Raw genomic sequence first — 19,000 nt, forward strand, 5'->3', positions numbered from 1 at the left:
CTAGCTGTCCTGTTGCCAAGTAGAGACTTGCCTTAAATACAATGGTTAATTCACCTGCTCCCTTCCTAAACAAGTCATCCCTACCAGCCCAGGCAAGAGGAGGACAGGTGTGGTTGCTAGAGCACAAAATTTAAGGCAGTGCTAACCCTCCACTTCCGAGGTTCCTCCTTAAACGTGGCCCTGTGTCCTACGTTACCACAAAGATCCATGCGTAGGAGGACGGCCTCGTTCTTGCTCTCTTCCTGGTGTGTCAGTTCGTAGGCCTGACATTTCGTATCCTGTCCATAAAACCCTGGGGCTGAGGGCTGGAGAGACAACTCAACAGTTAAGAGCACTTGCTGCTCTCGCAGAGGCCCCACGCCTGGTTCCCAGGACCCATATCCTACGGCTCAGCACTGGCTGCAGTTTCAGCTCTAGGAGGTCTAATATCCTCTTCTAGACTCCACGGGTGCTTGACTCTTGTTTACACATACCCACACCTACACGTACACAGAATTAAACACAAAACCTTTTTTTAAACTTAGTCCTCCATCACTTTCGTCTCTGAAACCAGGAAGTGGTTTCCAGCACACCTGGGAAATTCAGATCCTGTGGGTACTTGTCATGATTACCCTGCTCTTAAACACCTGCTTTTGATTTTAAGTTTGGCCCTTCCAAGAAACGGGCGTGGTTAGTGTCATGCTCCACAGAGGGCGCGGCTGATGCGTCCTGTCGTTACGGTATCTCTCCGCTCTTCATTTTCAAAGCTCTGAGTTTATCATCTAATAGGCACAATTCATAGAATTATCCATCTTCATTTCTTTCCCTGTCTTGGTGGGCAGTCCTTATTACTATTCGTAACACAAGCTCCGTGCCACGGTTATTAAGTGGTGCCATTTGTACCTTAACAACTTTGTGCCTTTCACACCATTCAAAGGAAAATTGAATATTATGAAGCATTAAATGAAACCCCAAACGAAAGCTGAGCTTTCTGTAGCCCTCATTGCCCGAGTATGAAAGAACGAGCCGCTCAAGTAGCAAACCGGAAACTCGGGGAAGTTCTGTTCATGTGATCTGTGTTATTTCATCTCTGTTGCTGTGAGAAGATACTCTGACAAAAAAAAAAGGCAACTGGGGAGAGGGGAATCTATTTCAACTTGCAATCCCAGGCTACGGCCTATCATTGTGGGGAAGTCAAGGTGATGGGAGCTTCAGACAGCCCTTCTACACTCAAGAGCAGAGAGAGGCATGCATGCAGCTTGCTTGTTTTTACTCTGCTTGATTTCTTCACTCTTACACATTTCAGGAGCCCCCACACAGGGAACTGTGCTTCCTACATTGGGCTAGGTCTTCCCACATCAATTATCTCAATTAAGACAATTCTGTATAGTCCTGTCCGAAGGCTGACCCAATGTAAACACTCCCTTGTTGAGACTCTGTTCCCAAGTGACTCCATGTTTTGTCCCATGGACAAAGGTAGCCATCACAATTAATATCCCTGGGAAGTCCCAACTCACCTTTCCAGCCTCTAGACTCACACTCACTTTGTTCTTTAGTTCCCATGACCATCAACCCTTTTGCCCTTTTGCGGGTCTTTGTCCATATTCCCCTATTGCTTGGAACCATCCTCTCTAACCAATCCCTCTTCGCCATAAATAAACTCCATTCATTCTTTAAATCTCAGTTCAGTTATTTCTTTTTCGGCCTTCTCTCTGGTCCTCCAGCATGGTAAAATCCCCTGTCCACACTGCCCTCACACCAATGAACAATGAGCAAATGGCAACGTTGTGTCTAAGCTCGAGGGTCTGTATGACTAAAATGCAGTACGGGCATCGACTCTCGGAGACACCATGTGCCCATCAGCGTCTTCCCTGAGCTAAGTTTGAGTGTACTCTCAACACATTTTGGTTGTTTAGTTTTTAAATTAGGTCTCACACACTCACCCAGACTAGCCTCAGATTCATAACAATCCTATGAATGTTTTAACTGTGCCAATCTAAGTGTCTTGGATGAAACAGTGGCACATTAACCCAGGGGTTTGAAGACTTTGAATAATGGAACTGTTCACTGATATGTTTCAGAGTTAAGGAAACCAACAAAGAGGTTGAAATGCCTAAAAAAACAGCAATAGTAGAAAGATCTTGCCCATCCCAGGCTTTAAGGTATGTGGAAAAGAATAAGTATTACCTTTACTGAACTTGTTAGGGTCAGAGCCTGGTCTCTGACATACCCACTAGCCTGTGTTTGTTTGTCCATCCACTCTTAATAAGCCAATTAAAAACTAATAAGTAAGAGAAAAATACAGAAAGGGGAGATCTATTCAGTGTGGCCACTCTGAAGAAGGACAAAATTATCCAGGCCCACCTACCCCACCACACCCTACAGTCCTATAGTCAATTTTAAGGGTCCTAGAATAAGGTTTGGGTCAAAATAGAGGCCAGAGATGTATAACAAAGCAGTTAGTCCCAGTCAAGCTGTGGTTCTGCCTGCCATGGTGTGAGCGCCATTCTCTCCTGGATGCTTAGAGATGTGAACTCTCTTTTGTGAAATTCAGAACTTTGTGAAATTCCTTCCTGGGACACAAGCCCCGCCCCTCCGTTTGGCACCCTGTTTTGATGTTTTCATTCTGCCAGCATGACATTCTGGGGGAAATTCCAATTCCTTGTGGGTACTTTGTTTCACTAGTGTGATAACCAAGGAGAAGGGCACAAATATCTCTGTGAAATATCTGTCACACTACCAGATGCCAGAGAGGAGCTGGCTGCAGTTAGGAAGAGACCTAGGTCTTGCCAGAAATACACCCCAAGGCAGGGATGACCAAGGGGAAGCCTCTATTATCCCTCCCATCTTCTAGTCTTCTGCCAGCATCTCTCCAGAGAATGAATGAGAGGCACAGTATCTTGAGGATAAACAGAACACCAAGAGCGCAATCTGTGAGGCAGCCGTTGCTAGGTTTCTGGGAACCTCATCTTTCCTAGTTCTGGTGTAGCTAGAAATAAGCAAGGTCGGCCATAATTGCTCCACAGTTCTGCTCCTACATGCTGTGAGCCAATTAAATTTTCCCTTTGGGTCATGCCCTGAGTATTAAACACAATGGACTTCATGCAGAGCATGAACCAGTGGCACCAGACAAACTGTGCTAGGTTGCAGTGCAGAGGCTACACAAACAACCCAGGATCCCTGCATGAGTAAGGCCACCTGCACACAACGAAAGAGTTTTAAATCAATTTTTCTGAGAGCCTCTATTAGGAGGCTGCAACCTCCATGAAAGTCTGGCTTTAACCTTGGATGCAACTGCTAGGGCAATTTGCATGGAGAGGATGGGTTTGGAGAACAGGAGTCTTGATTGCCTGGGAGTCTGTTAAGAAGCAAAGTTCAAGAGAGTCCCAGGATACTCACAAAGGGCTGTTCCCGGTCCATGCACAGTGACTTAGTCTTGCTACCCCTAAACCCTTTGCATCATCAGACCCAGGATGCAAGGCAGCTGACTGTCATTGGTCTTCCTCCTTCTGGGCTGTTCACCTTCTTGTTCTGTCCCCTCTTCTTAGTCCTGAACCTCTGATCCTGGGGTCCAGTCAGTTTCAGATCCACATTTTAAGGACGGAGATGGGAGAAGAAATCAGTGCTCATCACATTGCATTGTCCAAAGGTACCAAAGGGAGCCTCATATAGATGTGCATTATTTCACATCATCATCCCTATGGCATTGTCAGACACCTTCGCCCATCATCTATCCTGACTCATTCGTGTGTTAGAACAGCATCATGAGCTATCTTTAGTTCTTGATGCCCTCTACCCCCACAATCAGTTACTAGGTCCCATCAGTCACAGTACATAATTCCTATGTCACAGGCAGGTCTGACTGTCATGCATCCAGGGCCAGAAACAAGAGCGTAAGCAGAGGTATCCAGCCTGTGAGTAAACACTTTTCTCACTCCCTCAAGTCTCACCTGAGCCACTAGGACAGGTAGAGGTCCACTGTCCTTTCCTGTCATACTATATAAGCAGGCTTCCCCTACCCACTGCCATGTTTTCTTCGTAACCAAACATCAGTCTCTCCCTTTTGAGTACATATGATTTTGAGGAGAGTCATGGAATGTTTCTCTTTATGATTAACCTGTTTAAATAGTTTAAAGTCTCTTCAAAGTGAAGCAGGGGCTGGAGAGATAGCTCAGGAGTTAAAAGCATTAGCTGGTCTTCCAGAAGACCTGAGTTTGATTTTCAGTACCCATGTAGGATGGCTCACAACTGCTTATAACTCCAGCTCCAGGAGGATACAGCGCCCTCTTCTGGTCTCCACATGCAGATACACACACACATACCCATAAATTTTAAATAAAGCATTTGAAAAAAAAATGATAGAGCACACCCATTCTACCTGGGCTCTGGCACTGTCAAATGGAAGAAGGGGTGAACAGCATAGATATTGCTGTTTCACATACAAGGAAGGCAAAACACAAGAACATCAGACAATGTTAGCGAGTAGAAACAGAGCCAGCCACCTCCGCCACTCTCTGCTTGGGCCGCCATCTAAGTGAGCCTCACGAAGAGCAGTATTGTCAGAGAAGGCGCATGCAACTTGAGGATACAAGCTGAGGAGTCAGATTCCCTGCCTCCCACCATGTGGATGGGAAACTAGTACCACTGGACATGGCCTGAGAACTTCCAGAATGCCCAGCCCTGGGAAATCCAGCTGCTGAAACACATCTGGATGGCCTTACAGCTACCGGAAGCTGTTGTCTCCCACAGGGTATGGGAAGCACAGTTTTAATTAGGAGAAGACTCCTCCAGGGCACCCAGGAAGCAATGGATAGGCCACCAAGAGACAGCTGCCCAACTCTTGGAAGTGGGGTAGATGCAGAATGGAAACCACTGGGTGAGGCTCAGCTACGCAGCATCTCAACCACCCCACATATCCACTCATTCACTTACATATTCATTCATTCTGCACGCTGTCCTATGCTGACCTTTCTGTACACTGGGGGCTCCAGTAGGCGCCGCCAAGCTACCCATGAGCCATGCCAGGCCTCAGAGTACTTGAAGAGGGGCTGGTCTGACTTGGGATATTCTGTAAGCTTACAGGATACCCCCAAATCCTATAAGGCAGAACAAACATGCTTCATTAACTTAATATTATTTTAAGTGCATATTGAAATGAGAGAGCTTTGAACAGTGTTACAATCATAGTCTGTCACTATGACAAACATCATGACCAAAAGCAAACTTAGGGGAAAAAGAGTTAATGTCCACACACAGGTCACCGTCCATCATTGAGAGAAATCAGGGCAGGAAGTAGAAAGCATGGAAGAACACTGTGTGGTGAACAATCCAAAGACCAAAGCTTTCCTGGCTCTCCTATAGTTCAGGACCACCTTCCCAGGGACCCACAGGGCTCTGGGCCCTCCTCTATCAATTGGCAAGACAATCCCCAACACACATACCCACAGGCCAATCGACCTTTTCTGAGCAACCATCAACTGAGACTCCTCAAATGACACTAGGGTGTTAACAGTTAAAGCTAAGTAGGACAGATACATTTGGTACAATACATTATTGAAATCAATTTCGTTGGCTGTGTTTTAACATTTCTTCCTGGGCCTAATCAGAAAATCTTTCCCCATATTTGCAGTTTGCTTTGTATTCGGCTGTGTTGTTCTGTTTGGCTCACAATATAAAGGCTAATATAGATGTTACAAGTCCAGGTGGGAAGGTGCTGATGTTATCACCTAGCCTGATTTGCCCGGATCCCACAGTCCATGGCCAGATGGTGAAGGCCAAGCATACTGTGCACAGAACAAATGCCTTGGAAGAGTTCACAGCTGAGCTGTCAGCTGAGCTAGTGCCAGGATTGGGGAACTCCAGGAAGGGACCTGGAGCTTGCTGAGGTACAGCAGATAGCCTATGAAGCTTCAGATATATCTTGAGTTGTGGGAGTAAAGGGTGTAAGAACCGAAGGATGGATTATGGCCACTAGGATAACTGGCATCGCTTCTGGGGCATCCAGTGAAGGGCAGAGCAGTACACCTGGCAAGCCACCCAGGAGGCTTTGAAATGTTCTACTAGTCACATTCAGAAAAGGACAAGAAGAAAACTTGAATGAGTTTCCCTAGGCCAACGTCTAAATTTTGTAATTTTAACCTTTAAGCACTGTCCAAAAGCCTCAATTAGATATTTTAGTCTTTTTTTTCAGTTATTTAATTATAAGTTCGTTTAAGTGTGTGTGTGTGTGTGTGTGTGTGTGTGTGTGTGTGTGTGTGTGTGTAGAAGCATGTGTGCATACCTGCACATGCAGAGTGCAGATGGCCATAGAGGCCAGAACAGAGCACTGAATCCCCAAGAGGTGGAGTTACAGGTAGCTGTGAGCCACCCAATATCCGGTGTGGCTGCTGGGAACCAAACTCTGGTCCTCTGCAAAAGCAGTACGTGCTCTTATCCCTGAGCCATCTCTCCAGCCCCTATTTTGCACCCCGGTGGCTTTATAACTACTAAATCTTTTTGTTTGTTTGTTTGTTTGTTTGTTTTGCTTTTTATTTTTTTTAATATTAGTTACAGTTTATTAAGTTTGTATCCCAGCTGTATCCCACTCCCTCATTCCCTTCCAACCCCACCTTCCCTCCCTCATCTCCTCCCTGCCCCTTTCCAAGTCCACTGATAGGGGAGGACCTCCTCCCCTTCCATCTGATCCTGTTTTATCAGGTTTCTTCAGTACTGGCTGCAAAGTCCTCCTCTGTGGCCTAGCAGAGCTGCTCTTCCCTCCGGGGGGGGGGTGGTCAAAGAGCCAGCCATTGAGTTCATGTCAGAAATAGTCCCTGTTCCCCTTACAAGGGTACCCACTTGGATACTGAGCTACCATGGGCTACATCTGAGTAGAGGTTCTAGGTTATATCCATACATGGTCTTTGGTTGGAGAAACAGTCTCATAAAAGACCCCTGTGCCCAGATATATTTGGTCCTTGTGGAGCTCCTGTCCTCTCCAGGTCATATTAATTCCCCCTTATTTCATATGATTTCCTGCACTCTGCCAAAGGTTTGGTTATGAGTCTTAATATCTGCTTTGATACACTGCTAGGTAGAGTCTTTCAGAGGCCCTCTGTTGTAGGCTCCTGCCCTGTTACTTGTTTTCTCCTACATCCAATGTCCATCCCATTTGTCTTTCTAAGTGAGGATTGATCATCTTACCCCGGGTCCTCCTTCTTGTTTACCTTCATTAGGTGAATGGATTTCAGTATGTTTATCCTATCTTAGAGGTCTATACAAGTGAGTATATACCACGTGTGTCTTTCTGCTTCTGGGATACCTCACTCAGGATGATCTTTTCTAGGTCCCACCATTTGCCTGCAAATTTCATGATTTCCTTGTTTTTAATTGCTGAGTAGTATTCCATTGTATAAAAGTACCACAATTTCTGTATCCATTCCTCAACTGAGAGACATCTGGGTTGTTTCCAGGTTCTGGCTATTACAAATAAAGCTGCTACAAACATGGTTGAGCAAATGTCCTTGTTGTGTACTTGAGCATTTTTTGGATATATGCCTAGGAGTGGGATAGCTGGATCTTGAGGAAGCACTATTCCTAATTGTCTGAGAAAGTGCCAGATTGATTTCCAAAGTGGTTGTACAAGTTTACATTCCCACAAGCAATGGAGGAGGGTTCCCCTTTCTCCACAACCTCTCCATCATGTGTTGTCACTTAAGTTTTTGATCTTAGCCATTCTGATGGGTGTCAAGTGAAATCTCAGGGTCATTTTGATTTGCATCTCTCTGATGGCTAAGGATGTTGAGCATTTCTTTAAGTGTTTCTCCACCATTCTGTATTCCTCTACTGAGAATTCTTTGTTTAACTCTGTACCCCATTTTTTAATCGGATTGCTTGATTTGTTGCTTTTTAACTTCTTTAGTTCTTTATATATTCTGGATATCATCCCTCTTCTCAAGCTCTATTACAGAGCAATAGTAATAAAAACTGCCTAGTATTGGCATAGAAACAGAATAGTGGATCAATGGAACCAAATAGAAGACCCAGAAATAAACCCACACACCTATGGATACTTGATTTTTGACAAAGAAGCCAAAACCATTCAATGGAAAAAAAGACAGCATCTTCAACAAATGGTGCTGGCCCAACTGGATGTCTACATGCAGAAAAATGAAAATAGATCCATACTTACCACCCTGCACAAAAGTCCAAATGGATCAAAGACCTCAACATAAAACCAGACACACTAAATCTGTTAGAAGAAAAAGTGGGGAACAGCCTAGAACTCATTGGCCCAGGAGACAACTTCCTGAACAGAACACCAACAGCACAGGCTCTAAGATTAACAATCAATAAATGGGACCTCATGAAACTGAAAAGCTTCTGTAAAGCAAAAGACACTCTCCTCAGAACAAAACGACAGCCTGCAGACTGAGAAAGGATCTTCAGCAACCCTCTATCTGACAGAGGGCTGATATCCAGAATAACTACTGAATCTTAGAAGTCTTGTAATGCCCCACCAAGTGCCATTGTCTCAGGTGATCTGTGGCTACTGGATTAGACAATGAGAGCCCACACGCCTTTCTTTTTAATGCAATTTTGCTTTCAAACACAAAGGTGCATTAGGAAAGCCTTTCTGGTAAATGCCAGGAAGACGGATCTCCTCGGGTGCTTATCAAACATCTGGAGAACGTAACCTATTAGGAGACCTTTTATGAACCGGTAACTCGATAGCAAAGTCTCTGTTCAGACTCTACCATGTACAAGTCAGCAGAGGGCAGTCTTGGGGGTGTGGCCAGTACAGCACTGTCATGGGTTCTGCCCAGAAACAGTGAAGAAACAGATGTCACTCACGCCTCCCACTCTGCTCTCCCTTTTGAGTGACAGCCAGAGGCGAGCCTCTCAGAAGCCCCCTCCTTGTGCTTCTTTCTGGTCTGTGAAAAGCTGTTGCAAACATTCCCTCAAGAAACTCAGCGTGTGGACGAAATAGCTCCACGAGTGCAAAATGCTACACACTGTGCCTGATAAAGAATTGATCAAAAGTAGTCGTCTTCTTCCTCCTAAGCCTCTGCCACTGGGGCTCCCACACAACTCCAGGAGCATTCGTGAAAGAGCACGTAGATTCTAACAGCGTGACTGGGGTGAGGGTAATTAAGGGACCTCTAGAGGTTACTTCAGGGCCCTTTATCCATTTTCCGTAGACAGAACTTCAAGGCGATGTCTCATTTCGGAGAGAAACTTCCAAAAGTGTGCAGATTAAAGGCAACCCTACAGGGGGCTTCTCCCAACCCCTCAAGCATCATGATCCACTTTTTAACGAGTGTGAAAACAGCTCTTTGCATTTTTCTGGACCCCAGCTTAGTACAAAAGCAGCCTAAAGTATGCCTAACTGTCTCCTGGCATTCTGGCACTTCCAGATGCTGAGACAGGAGGATTACAAACTCGTCTCCCTGGTCTACAGACTGAGTTCCAGGCTACCCTGAGAAACATAAGGCTGGGGGTGTGGCTCGGTGGTAAAGCACTTGCCTAGAATCCATCAGGGAGGGACTAGGGACATGGCTCACTGGTAGAACAGTTGCCTACCATCTGCCAGTAAGGGGCTGGGGGTTTTGGCTCAGCATCACAGTGCTTGGCTAGAAACCATCAGGAAAAGTCTAGGAATGTGGCACTGTGGTAGAGTGCTTGGTCAGAGCTCAGCGGTAGAGCACCTGCTTGGAATCCGACAGTGAGGGGATGGGGGCAGTGGTCAAAAGCTTTGCCAGAATCCACCATCAAGGGGCTAAGGGGACTTAGTGGCAGAATATTTGCCTGGTATACAGAGGGTACCCAGGGTTCCTAGTACCTAAAAGGAGCATTCTGAGAGACCTCAAGTGAAACAGTCCACTCTAGGTAAAACTGAGGGGGAAATGCTGCCTTTGAATTCTATCCGACCTGATTCTGAACCACACTTCTGTTCCCCATAGCCATGTAATCTTTGAATGAATTACTTATGCTCACTAGCCTCAGGGTACGTATCCTTAAAATGGCCGCTCACTGTACCTATCTTGCCAGCTAAGTATCATGTATGCAAGGAAGGAGTGTGTTAAATACGTTTTACTTCATTTACACCTCCCAAAAAAGAGTCACCTTGAAGAGTACTTGTGATTTCATAGGCTGGGAATAGGGTACCAGGAGCTGGGTGTGACTTAGCCGGGTCCTTTGGCTCCCACAAAGCTACAGTCAAGATGACAGCTGGGATATAATCTCATTTCAAGGTTCGGCTGAATCAGTATCTGCTTCTAAGTTCTTTGGGGGCTGCTGGTAAGATTCAGATCTTCAGAGGGGCTGGGGGTGGGGGTGTCACAGTTCCTGACTGGCTATAGGATGAAACGTGTCATGTCTCAGGTCTCTGTCCTGTGGGGATTCACAGGGCGACCCCATTAATGCAGCAAGCCTCGGGAGAGTATGTTGTAGCCTTTTTAACTTGGTCTCGGAAGGGGGAGCCCATCACTTCTGCTGTGCTCTGCAGGGAGGCAGGTCCTAGCCCCAGTCTACATTCGACTGGTTTGTTTATCAAGGTCAAAAACAATTAACAATCACATGACACTATTAGTCTACAAAATGGAGATTGTTTCACACTACAAACTGACCAAAGTGTATGTGTATGTGGGGGTGGGGGGGACTTTTGCATTTGAAAGGTGCATTGAACTTATATTAAATGTTGATTTGACACCCTAGTACCACATAACATTATTTGGACTGGACAGCAGAGTGGAAACACCCTTCTCTCCTCCACCTAACTTTCAATGTATACCTACAAGCCTTCCTTGTTATTTTAAAATACCTACATTTTTTTTATAGAGGTGTAAATAAAAGTATTCCTGTTGGCTTTCTCATTTAGCAAGATTACAAAAGCATTCAATCCTGCTGTGTCTCCTTTATAATTAGTGGCATATATCTTTCTTTTCTTAACAGCTATGCAATATTTCCATTCGGTAGATGAATGTAAAAACCATTGTTTATTTACCCATCCCTTTACTGTGACATATAAGCTGTTTCAGTGTTTTGCCACTAAAAGCAATTCAGTCATTATCTTTTATGTTTTTCTCCCATAAATGGAATTGTGTCTCAAAAGTCCCAGAAAAGCAATTTGAACACAAACATTTTAATGGTTCTGTGAGTTTGGATCCAAATGAATAGAAGCCCTTGGTTTTCAAATAAGCAAACGCTTTTCCATCAGCCACAGGCTGAGTTCCTCACACGCAGCTAACTATGTCTGACTTTTTTACTCTTTTTTTTTTTTTTTTTTTTTAATGTCATAGCATCTAGCCTTGAAGCAACATTTACTGAATACTCGTGGGCTGAAGGAACAAGCATATTTGAAATTGTGAGACTTTACAAAAAATATTTAGACTCAGCCTATTATAAATTTTTATAAATTGACTTTTGTGAGGCAAGAAATGTTGCCTTCCGCGTAGATTTCACTTACAATGCGGCGGGCCTACGAGACTCAGCCTCTTCTCCATTAATCCCTACAGTGCTCCCTACAGTTCACTTTCTGCACAGGCGCAGGAAAGGCTCCGAAGAAACAGGATTGTGTCTTTACAACAATCCTTTCACAGAGGGTCCTGTACTTCTTCATCATCTCCCACCCAGCCCCCAGGGACATTCACGAGCTTGACAAGCACCTGAACAAGGGGAAGGAAACCATAGATCCTCCTTTAGAGGGAGGATGCTTCTCTGAAGAGAGTTCCTGCTAGGTGGAAGCAGTTTCATCCCGGCAACTAGAAAGCATGGGAATTTTGCAAATGCGGCTCAGCCCTGGTAACAGGTTTATTTAGCCAAATTATGAATCAGAGTTAAGCAACACTTAAGTAGGCAGTCGTCAGATGACCCCACAAATACTCTTATTGTTTAACGTTCTGTCAGACCACTCTGACATATATATGACTTACAGGACAGGTTAGCGTGTATTATTGACTCAGGGCAAATATTTGCGCCACAAAAAGTTACGGCTGAACCACTCTTTGGGCTTCATCGCCCTCTGGTGGAAGGACGGTTAATTGAGCTCTTTAGGCCCGTTATCCAGGAGCCACACCTCACTAATGTCTCACCTTGTGTCTCAGGTAAAGGAGGCCATGCAGCGCATCCACGACCGAGGGAACATCGGGAAGTTAATTCTCGACGTGGAGAAGACCCCAACTCCGCTGGTAAGTGGAAGGCAGAGGAGACTACCCAGCTCAACACCAACGACAAATCGATGGGTCGTCGGGGTAGTCACAGCTGATGCAGGAGGAAATGCAGGCAGTTTATAAGCTCACCGAGTCCAGGAGTGATAGGATGCTTTCAGAATGAGGGATTAGCCACGGGCTGAGGTGAAAGTGGACAGGACAATTGCTGAGGGAGGGCAGACAGGAATGGATAGAAAAGGGTCTTTTACAGTTGCTATCCCTAGGCTGCTCCCAATGGGAAGGCTTCCTAATTAATCCTAAACAATGGGTATGCATGTGCCCCACGAAATATGGTGCCAGATGCCTGCAGGATGTTCCCTGCTGCTCCTGTTGCGTTCACTCACTTGATCTCACCGGGATAAAACCCTAATATCCCGATGGCCAACCCACAAGAATACGGCACATCGGAATTACCTGTTCCCAACATAGCTGCTTTGGGGGAGGGGCAGCATTCGGTGTAGCCGGCAATGCACAGACTCTCAGATTGCATGCATTCAAAACCCAGTGCTCAGTCCATCTGCAGCCTGGGAAATTTGCTTTGCACTCCATCTTTGGTCCTGTTTAGGGGCTAGAGATTGACAGGTTGCTCACGGTCAGTTAGAAAGGCTGTCACGGAGCGTGGCTGACCATCCTAGGCTCTGGGTAAGCCAAACAAAGAAAGCATGGAGGCTTGCCGTTGCTCTGAGAGTCTTCGCTGAGCCACTAGTCTTGTAGTAGTATTTGTCACTTTCAAGAAAAGGGACTAAAATGATCCGTAGCTCTCAGGCCAAGTGTGCATGTTCAGAAACAGATCCTTGCCTTCTGTAGCCATAACACAGCTCGGGTACGATGGCCATCTCACTCCGTACAAGTCAGTCAAAGGAGGGGACACTTTGTGATACTTAAGCTGCTGCTAACAATATAGATATAGTTTTTAAAGTACGAAGTCACAGGACAATTGGAGGGGAAATGAAAGCATGAAGTGAGGGAGAAGGGACTGGGGTCCCAGGACTCCCATATCCTGTGGCCTATGTAAATAGGTCTCTTTCAGCCCTGTGCATAGAAGGTTCTAGAGATGCCCTGGCCAACTATTTCACTTCAGCAAAATAGCTGAACACTAGAATTGAAGAGAAGACAGCATGAAGTCAGACTAAGTCTAGGGCATCATGACATTTGTGATGGGTCCAGTCAGGTCATCTTCGGAGCTATTCCTTGAAGCCTTTAGAGGAAGTAGCAGGGCCTTAGCAGGTGTTAAGTGAAGGGCTAAAAGGGGTCCTCCAAGGCACTTTCTTGTGTGGGAATGACCACTCTGAAAGAGGCCCATCCCATAATGCTTCTTTCGATGCTCCGAGATGGTGAGGGGGTGAGTACATGACCTCCATCATGATCTCTGTTGAATTGCAGATGGCCAATGATAGCACAGAGACCAGCGAGGCAGGCGAGGAGGAAGAGGACCATGAAGGTGACAGTGAGAACAAGGAGAGGATGCCCTTCATCCAGTAAGCCAGACCTCATATCCCAGAAGGTGGAGGATGGCTGGGAAGAAGATGGCCACCACGAGAACTCTTCCGTGCCCCAGTGAACCAATGCTGTAGTCCAGTGCGTGTCGTGTTTGTCTGCAGTCAGCCGAGCTAAGAAGCTGTTGATCACTGTTGTGTTTGGAATTAAGTGCCAATCCCATTACATGCAGTATTGTGTCCCTTCCCAGTCTGTGTACCACACTCTCCTCTCTCCCTCGAATCAAACCCATCCTTCTTTGGGTCCTTGATGGTTCTAGAATAGCCTTGCAAATACATACAAGCTCATAGAGCCCCAGGTCAGAAACCGGACAAGGGGCAAGGCCGCATTTGATTTGAAAGGTGTTGTCACAGAGCCCTGTCCAGACCCCATCATTCTTCAGGCCAGTGACACTCTTTGCCTCCCAGCAATCAGCCATGCCTTCACCTGTGGCACTCTTCAGTTTAGCTAGTAGCAAGATACTAGACCAGGAGGAGTATTCACGACCCCGCCACCACATGTTAAGATCTGAGCCTCTCTTTAATCCTCTTCGCTGGCTCTTGTTGATACAGCCAAGGAGGCAAATGTAGGTCCTTTCCAGAATAGAGATGGGCCAGCAATATCTATCTAAGACCAGCTACAGAGACCTCTCCTCCGAACCATGTCTAATGAGCAAAGTCCTCCCTGTGGCCACACATGGCTTTTTTAAATCCTAAGAACCCTCACCACATGTAGACCTAACTCATATGTCATTAAAGTCACCTGGGTTCTCACTCTCAGCCTTCAGAATTACCACATATTATTTTTAAGTTCCTGCCCAGGAAATACCTTTCCCAAGGAAGATCTCCCTTAAAGACCACCTTTGGGGTTGAAAAAAGAACCAATTGGTTTCTTCTGCCTATTCAGAGCACATTCTAATGGGCAATGCGCATTAGGGATATAGATGGTGGCTGCCCAGCCTCTGATGGCAACTGTGTGGTCCCCATTTCCAACACACAGAACCATGGTGCTGATTTCCAGGTTCCTCAGAAATCAGGGGCCAAACTGCTTGTTTGAACCCCAATTTTCCATATTGAAAAAACACCATCCCCATCCTTATTAATGGGCTTTGAAGTGACAACCATTACCTGAGAGGATGTGGGGTCTCCCTTCCTCCACAGTGAGGCTCCTTACTGACACCTTCCAGCCCTTCTGTCCTAAAGGTTCACATGTCACTCAGAAACCAAACTAAATCTAAACGGCACCCATGCAGTTAGCACCCCGAACTCACGTTTGCCTTCTGCAGGACCTGAGTGGGCTCCTCAATGACCTTGAGTTAGTGTTCCAAGTTTCTTTACATTCTTGACGACTTGGGGGAGGGGCTCCTGTGTTGCCTACTTTCCCCACTAACAAGTTTTAGGGTGGCCCCCACTCTTCCCTCATGGGCTGGGAACGAACACATTTCCACCACCATTCCTGCTTGGTTTGCAAAATTCCCTGTAGCCAGTCTCGTGCCATTCATCCTACTCCTTTATCTCGATCCCGATTTGTGATGATGACTTCTTCATGCCAAATATTTACCAGAAGGTAGTCCTTCTTTCCTTACTGTGACAGTGATAGTCAAATATGAAGATGAGAAAAGGAACTGTCAGCCACTAAGCCAAGGGCTGAGAATAGCCAAAAAGAGTGCCAACCACAGATTTCTATTTTCTACTTCTGGGAGATGATAGCCCTTTGCTAAATACCACATAATCAATCAATTTCCATCGTGACCATGTTCAAGGGTGGGTAGACCTGAGGACCACTCTCAAAGTGGTATTACTAGTATGTAGAAATAGCCTTCTGGAGAGGCCAGGGACCACCGGTCACAGGAAGCTTCTCCTTCAGGGGACATGGAACCTGTCCGACATTCAGAATGCCAGGTGGTCCTGTCAGGAACAGCAAAGAAGCATGGGAAGTCATCTGTCCCCAAATCTGTTTTTTTTTTGTTTTGTTTTGTTTTGTTCTTTAAAACTATTGATCATACATGAGAAACCTCTCCTCCTGAGAACACAGAATGAGAAAATTTTGAGTGTGGCCAGCATCGCCATGAAGGTCAACAGGAGGGTTGGATAGGGAGAACTGGAATCGGTCGGTCATCACGTGGACTCTTGTGTTAAGTCCCCTCCTTCCCCTCTCGAGATTGTTTCCTGGGAGAAGTGCAGAGAGTGTCTCTGTATGCCTTAAGGGAGCTGCGAAGGCTTCTTGGAAGGTTGAGCTTTATTGGAATGAACCGAACATCATCTAGTGTGTCCGTGGCTTCAGAGCTTTCATTATATTGTTATATTGTGCCTACAAAGCAAATTATGTTTACATGAAAATATAAATAAAGTATTCAGCATAGCATAAACTCTTCTGGTTGCTTTCATTCCCCATAAATATCTGGGTGTATTCTGATTACCTGGGCATAGTGATGTAAGCCTGTACTCTCAGTATGCAGAGAATGGAAGACGGTGGTTTTGAGGCTAGCCTGGGCTACATGGTAAGTTTCCATCTCAAAAAAAAAACTAATTGACTGCAGATGGTACCAGTGACAATATCAGACATCATAGAAAGTAACTGATGACGATGGCAAGCATTTATGAGACACCTACTGAATGCAGCTGAAAGAACAATGCATGTGCCAAATCACTGACTCTAAGAGTGGATGGAAACACCAAAGCCTGTGAACAGTCAATACTACCCTGAGGTCACATGGCTAGTAAATGACAGAGCCACCACTCACCAAGTTCCAGCTAGGCCCCATGGGAACTGACGCACTTGACCACAGATGACATTTCTCATATTTTAAACATCACTACAGGACTTAACACAGCCTGCTGTTTGGTTTCAGAGCTCCCTTGGTCCCTACCTGCTGCAAGGTATGGCTGGCTTACCCTGCCCTCTACACCGAATTCTCTAGCCCAGGGGTGAGGCTTCTCCCCTCTCAGAGGCGCTCTATAGAAACCAGACATTTTGGTTCCTCTTGGGCCCTTCCTCTCCCCACTCCTCTTGCTCCCTCTCGCCTCCTACCCGCCCCCCAACCCACACACCCGCCTCTTTGGGGCACCTCTCTCTCTCCCCCTTCCCTTTAAGGCCCCCATCAAGTTCAGATCGATCTCCATATATTGCTTCCGCCCAATGTTCTCCATCCCACCATGAGGTCCCATGACCTCATGGGGCCCTCTCATGGGAACAAACCTCACTGAAGGGAATTGAGTGTCAGCTTCCTTTGCAGACTTCCTCTGCTACATTTCCTTCATAGTAGTTATAATATGATATATTTCTATGAAAGTCTGTATTATCGCAACAACCATTCATTTTCACTAATGGGTTATCTCTGCCAACGAAATAAGCCAACCGAAGCCACATTAAAAGTACAAAAAGGGCAGGTTTTGTGGAGAACTGAGACTGCTCGGCGAGTTTGACGCCTCGGAGGATGAGGCCAGAGGAAGTCCCACCTCGACTATGACGGGAGGGGGAGGGGGCATTGAAGGATTGTGGGTAAAGATGACCGTCTGCCACCTACTGGACTTAGGGAGCTTGTGTCTACAGTAGGTTGGGGCAGTCCCCAGGCTTGCTAGGAATGTGGAGGCTTTCCCTCGAAGTGGGCAGGGTTGGAGAGAGAAAGTGAGGTTTACCGGATCACGTGGGGGAGGGGGCAGCCGGAGATGCCAACCGAACATTCACAGTCTAAAAAGTCAACATTATCAAGGAAAACTCCTTTGCAAGAACCAGTCTTGCAGAGTTCACTCCTGGAGGCTGCTCGGTGCTCCACCATGCTTCTCAGCGGGAGCTGACAGACCAGAGACATTGCCCCAAGCCCCCACCGGGAGGCCACGTGGATAAATCACAATTTACAGAATAGGACGGATGGCGAGACTATTGTGACACTTCTTGTTGTCTGGTTTGATTTTGTTGAGATAGAGTAGCTTCAGTCTCACTTTGTAGTGGAGGATGACCTTGAACTTCTGATCCTACTGTGTCCACCTCCTGAATGCTGAAGAGGCAACCACGTGGCACCATACTCAGTTTTTGCAGTGCTGGAAAACAATCCCAGGGCCTCCTGATCCTCTGCACTGCCAGGGAAAGCCTTCCAGGGTCTCTGTACTGAGCCTTTCTCATTTATCTGTTTGTATTTAATGCTTGTGTTCTGTGGAGAATACACCCCTCATCTGAAGTCACCAGCCACCCAGCCACCTCCCCCGCACTTGACCATACCTGGGCACAAGTGCAGGGTGTGGCAGAAATGTCATTCTTCTTTGCCTACAATCTATAAAAACTTTCCCGCCATGGTCTGCCCATGACTTTCTCCAGTCTTGTCCCCTGAGGCTCAGGAACTTGCCCAGGAGCCTATTCCCAAATAAATCTGCCTGGTTTTTTTTTTTTTTTTTTTTCTTTTTTAACTTCGCTTGAATTGGCTTATTTTGTCCATGAAGATAACCTATCACCCTCAAAGGTTACTGTATGTACCAACCGCATCTAAACACAGGCCACAAACAACACCCAGAATTGAAACTTAAAGTGAATAAACTTTTAAGAAACATCTTTCCTTTTCCGTACACGCTGGTCAATGCTGGGGAAAATGGATACCTGGAAAATACTCAGACGACACCTTTCCTTTCTGTCTTAATGCAACAGAATGTTTGTAGATCCCAATATTTGCTCCCTAATTTGTTTATGGGAGAAGAATCGGGTGCTTTGGCATTCTCTGTCATGAACAGATTGAGCCAACCTCTGACTGCAAAGATGGTGGTAAATTTGTTCTCTGAATATTCCAATAGGTAACCACACCTCCAAACAAAATGAAGCAACCTATGCAGGGGTGACTGAAACTACACAGAACGGGTGCAACGAGGAAGGGCAAAAGCCTTGAGATCTCTCCCACAAGGGCTGATGCTTTGGACAAATGATTTGGACAAACCTGAATTTCCTCCTGTTGAGATAGAGTGTTATGGTTCAGATACAAATCCCCTCCCCACATGCCCAAGAAGGATCATACATTGAAGACTTAGTTCTGGATGCAAGCAGTACTCAGAGATAATATATTTCAGAAGTGACTGGATTGGGCAGGCTGTATCTTCGTTGATGGCTTAATCCACTGATAGATTCAAAATCTGAATAAGCTACTGGGAGGGTGTAGAACTGTGAAACAAGAGGAATTTTGGAGAAATTAGGTCACTCGGTAGTGTCATTGAAAGGTATAACTGTGATGGCCCCTTCCATTCCTCCTCTCTTCTTCCTGGCTGTCATGACGTGAGCGTCTCTGCTCTCTCATGTCCTCCTGACCTGATATGCTCACCACAACCCAGAATTAACAGAGCTGAACAGCCATGGACTGAGAACCCTAAGATCATGAGCCA

The 19,000-nt window shown here is 46.0% G+C and overlaps 1 protein-coding gene across 1 annotated transcript in view; it reads left to right on the top strand.

Annotated features, from left to right (window-relative positions):
* Nucleotides 1–16,001, top strand: part of Vat1l (vesicle amine transport 1 like) — a 166,379-nt gene extending 150,378 nt beyond the window's left edge. The window contains exons 8-9 of the mRNA XM_055621507.1: nt 12,060–12,143; nt 13,548–16,001. Coding sequence (XP_055477482.1) covers nt 12,060–12,143; nt 13,548–13,646 — 183 coding nt within the window. The 3' untranslated portion in view covers nt 13,647–16,001. The remainder of the gene's footprint in view (nt 1–12,059; nt 12,144–13,547) is intronic.
* The last annotated feature ends 2,999 nt before the right edge of the window (nt 16,002–19,000 follow it).

Source organism: Psammomys obesus, unplaced genomic scaffold (genome assembly GCF_907164565.1).
Source record: "Psammomys obesus unplaced genomic scaffold, mPsaObe1.curated_primary_1811, whole genome shotgun sequence".
NCBI lineage: Eukaryota > Metazoa > Chordata > Mammalia > Rodentia > Muridae > Psammomys > Psammomys obesus.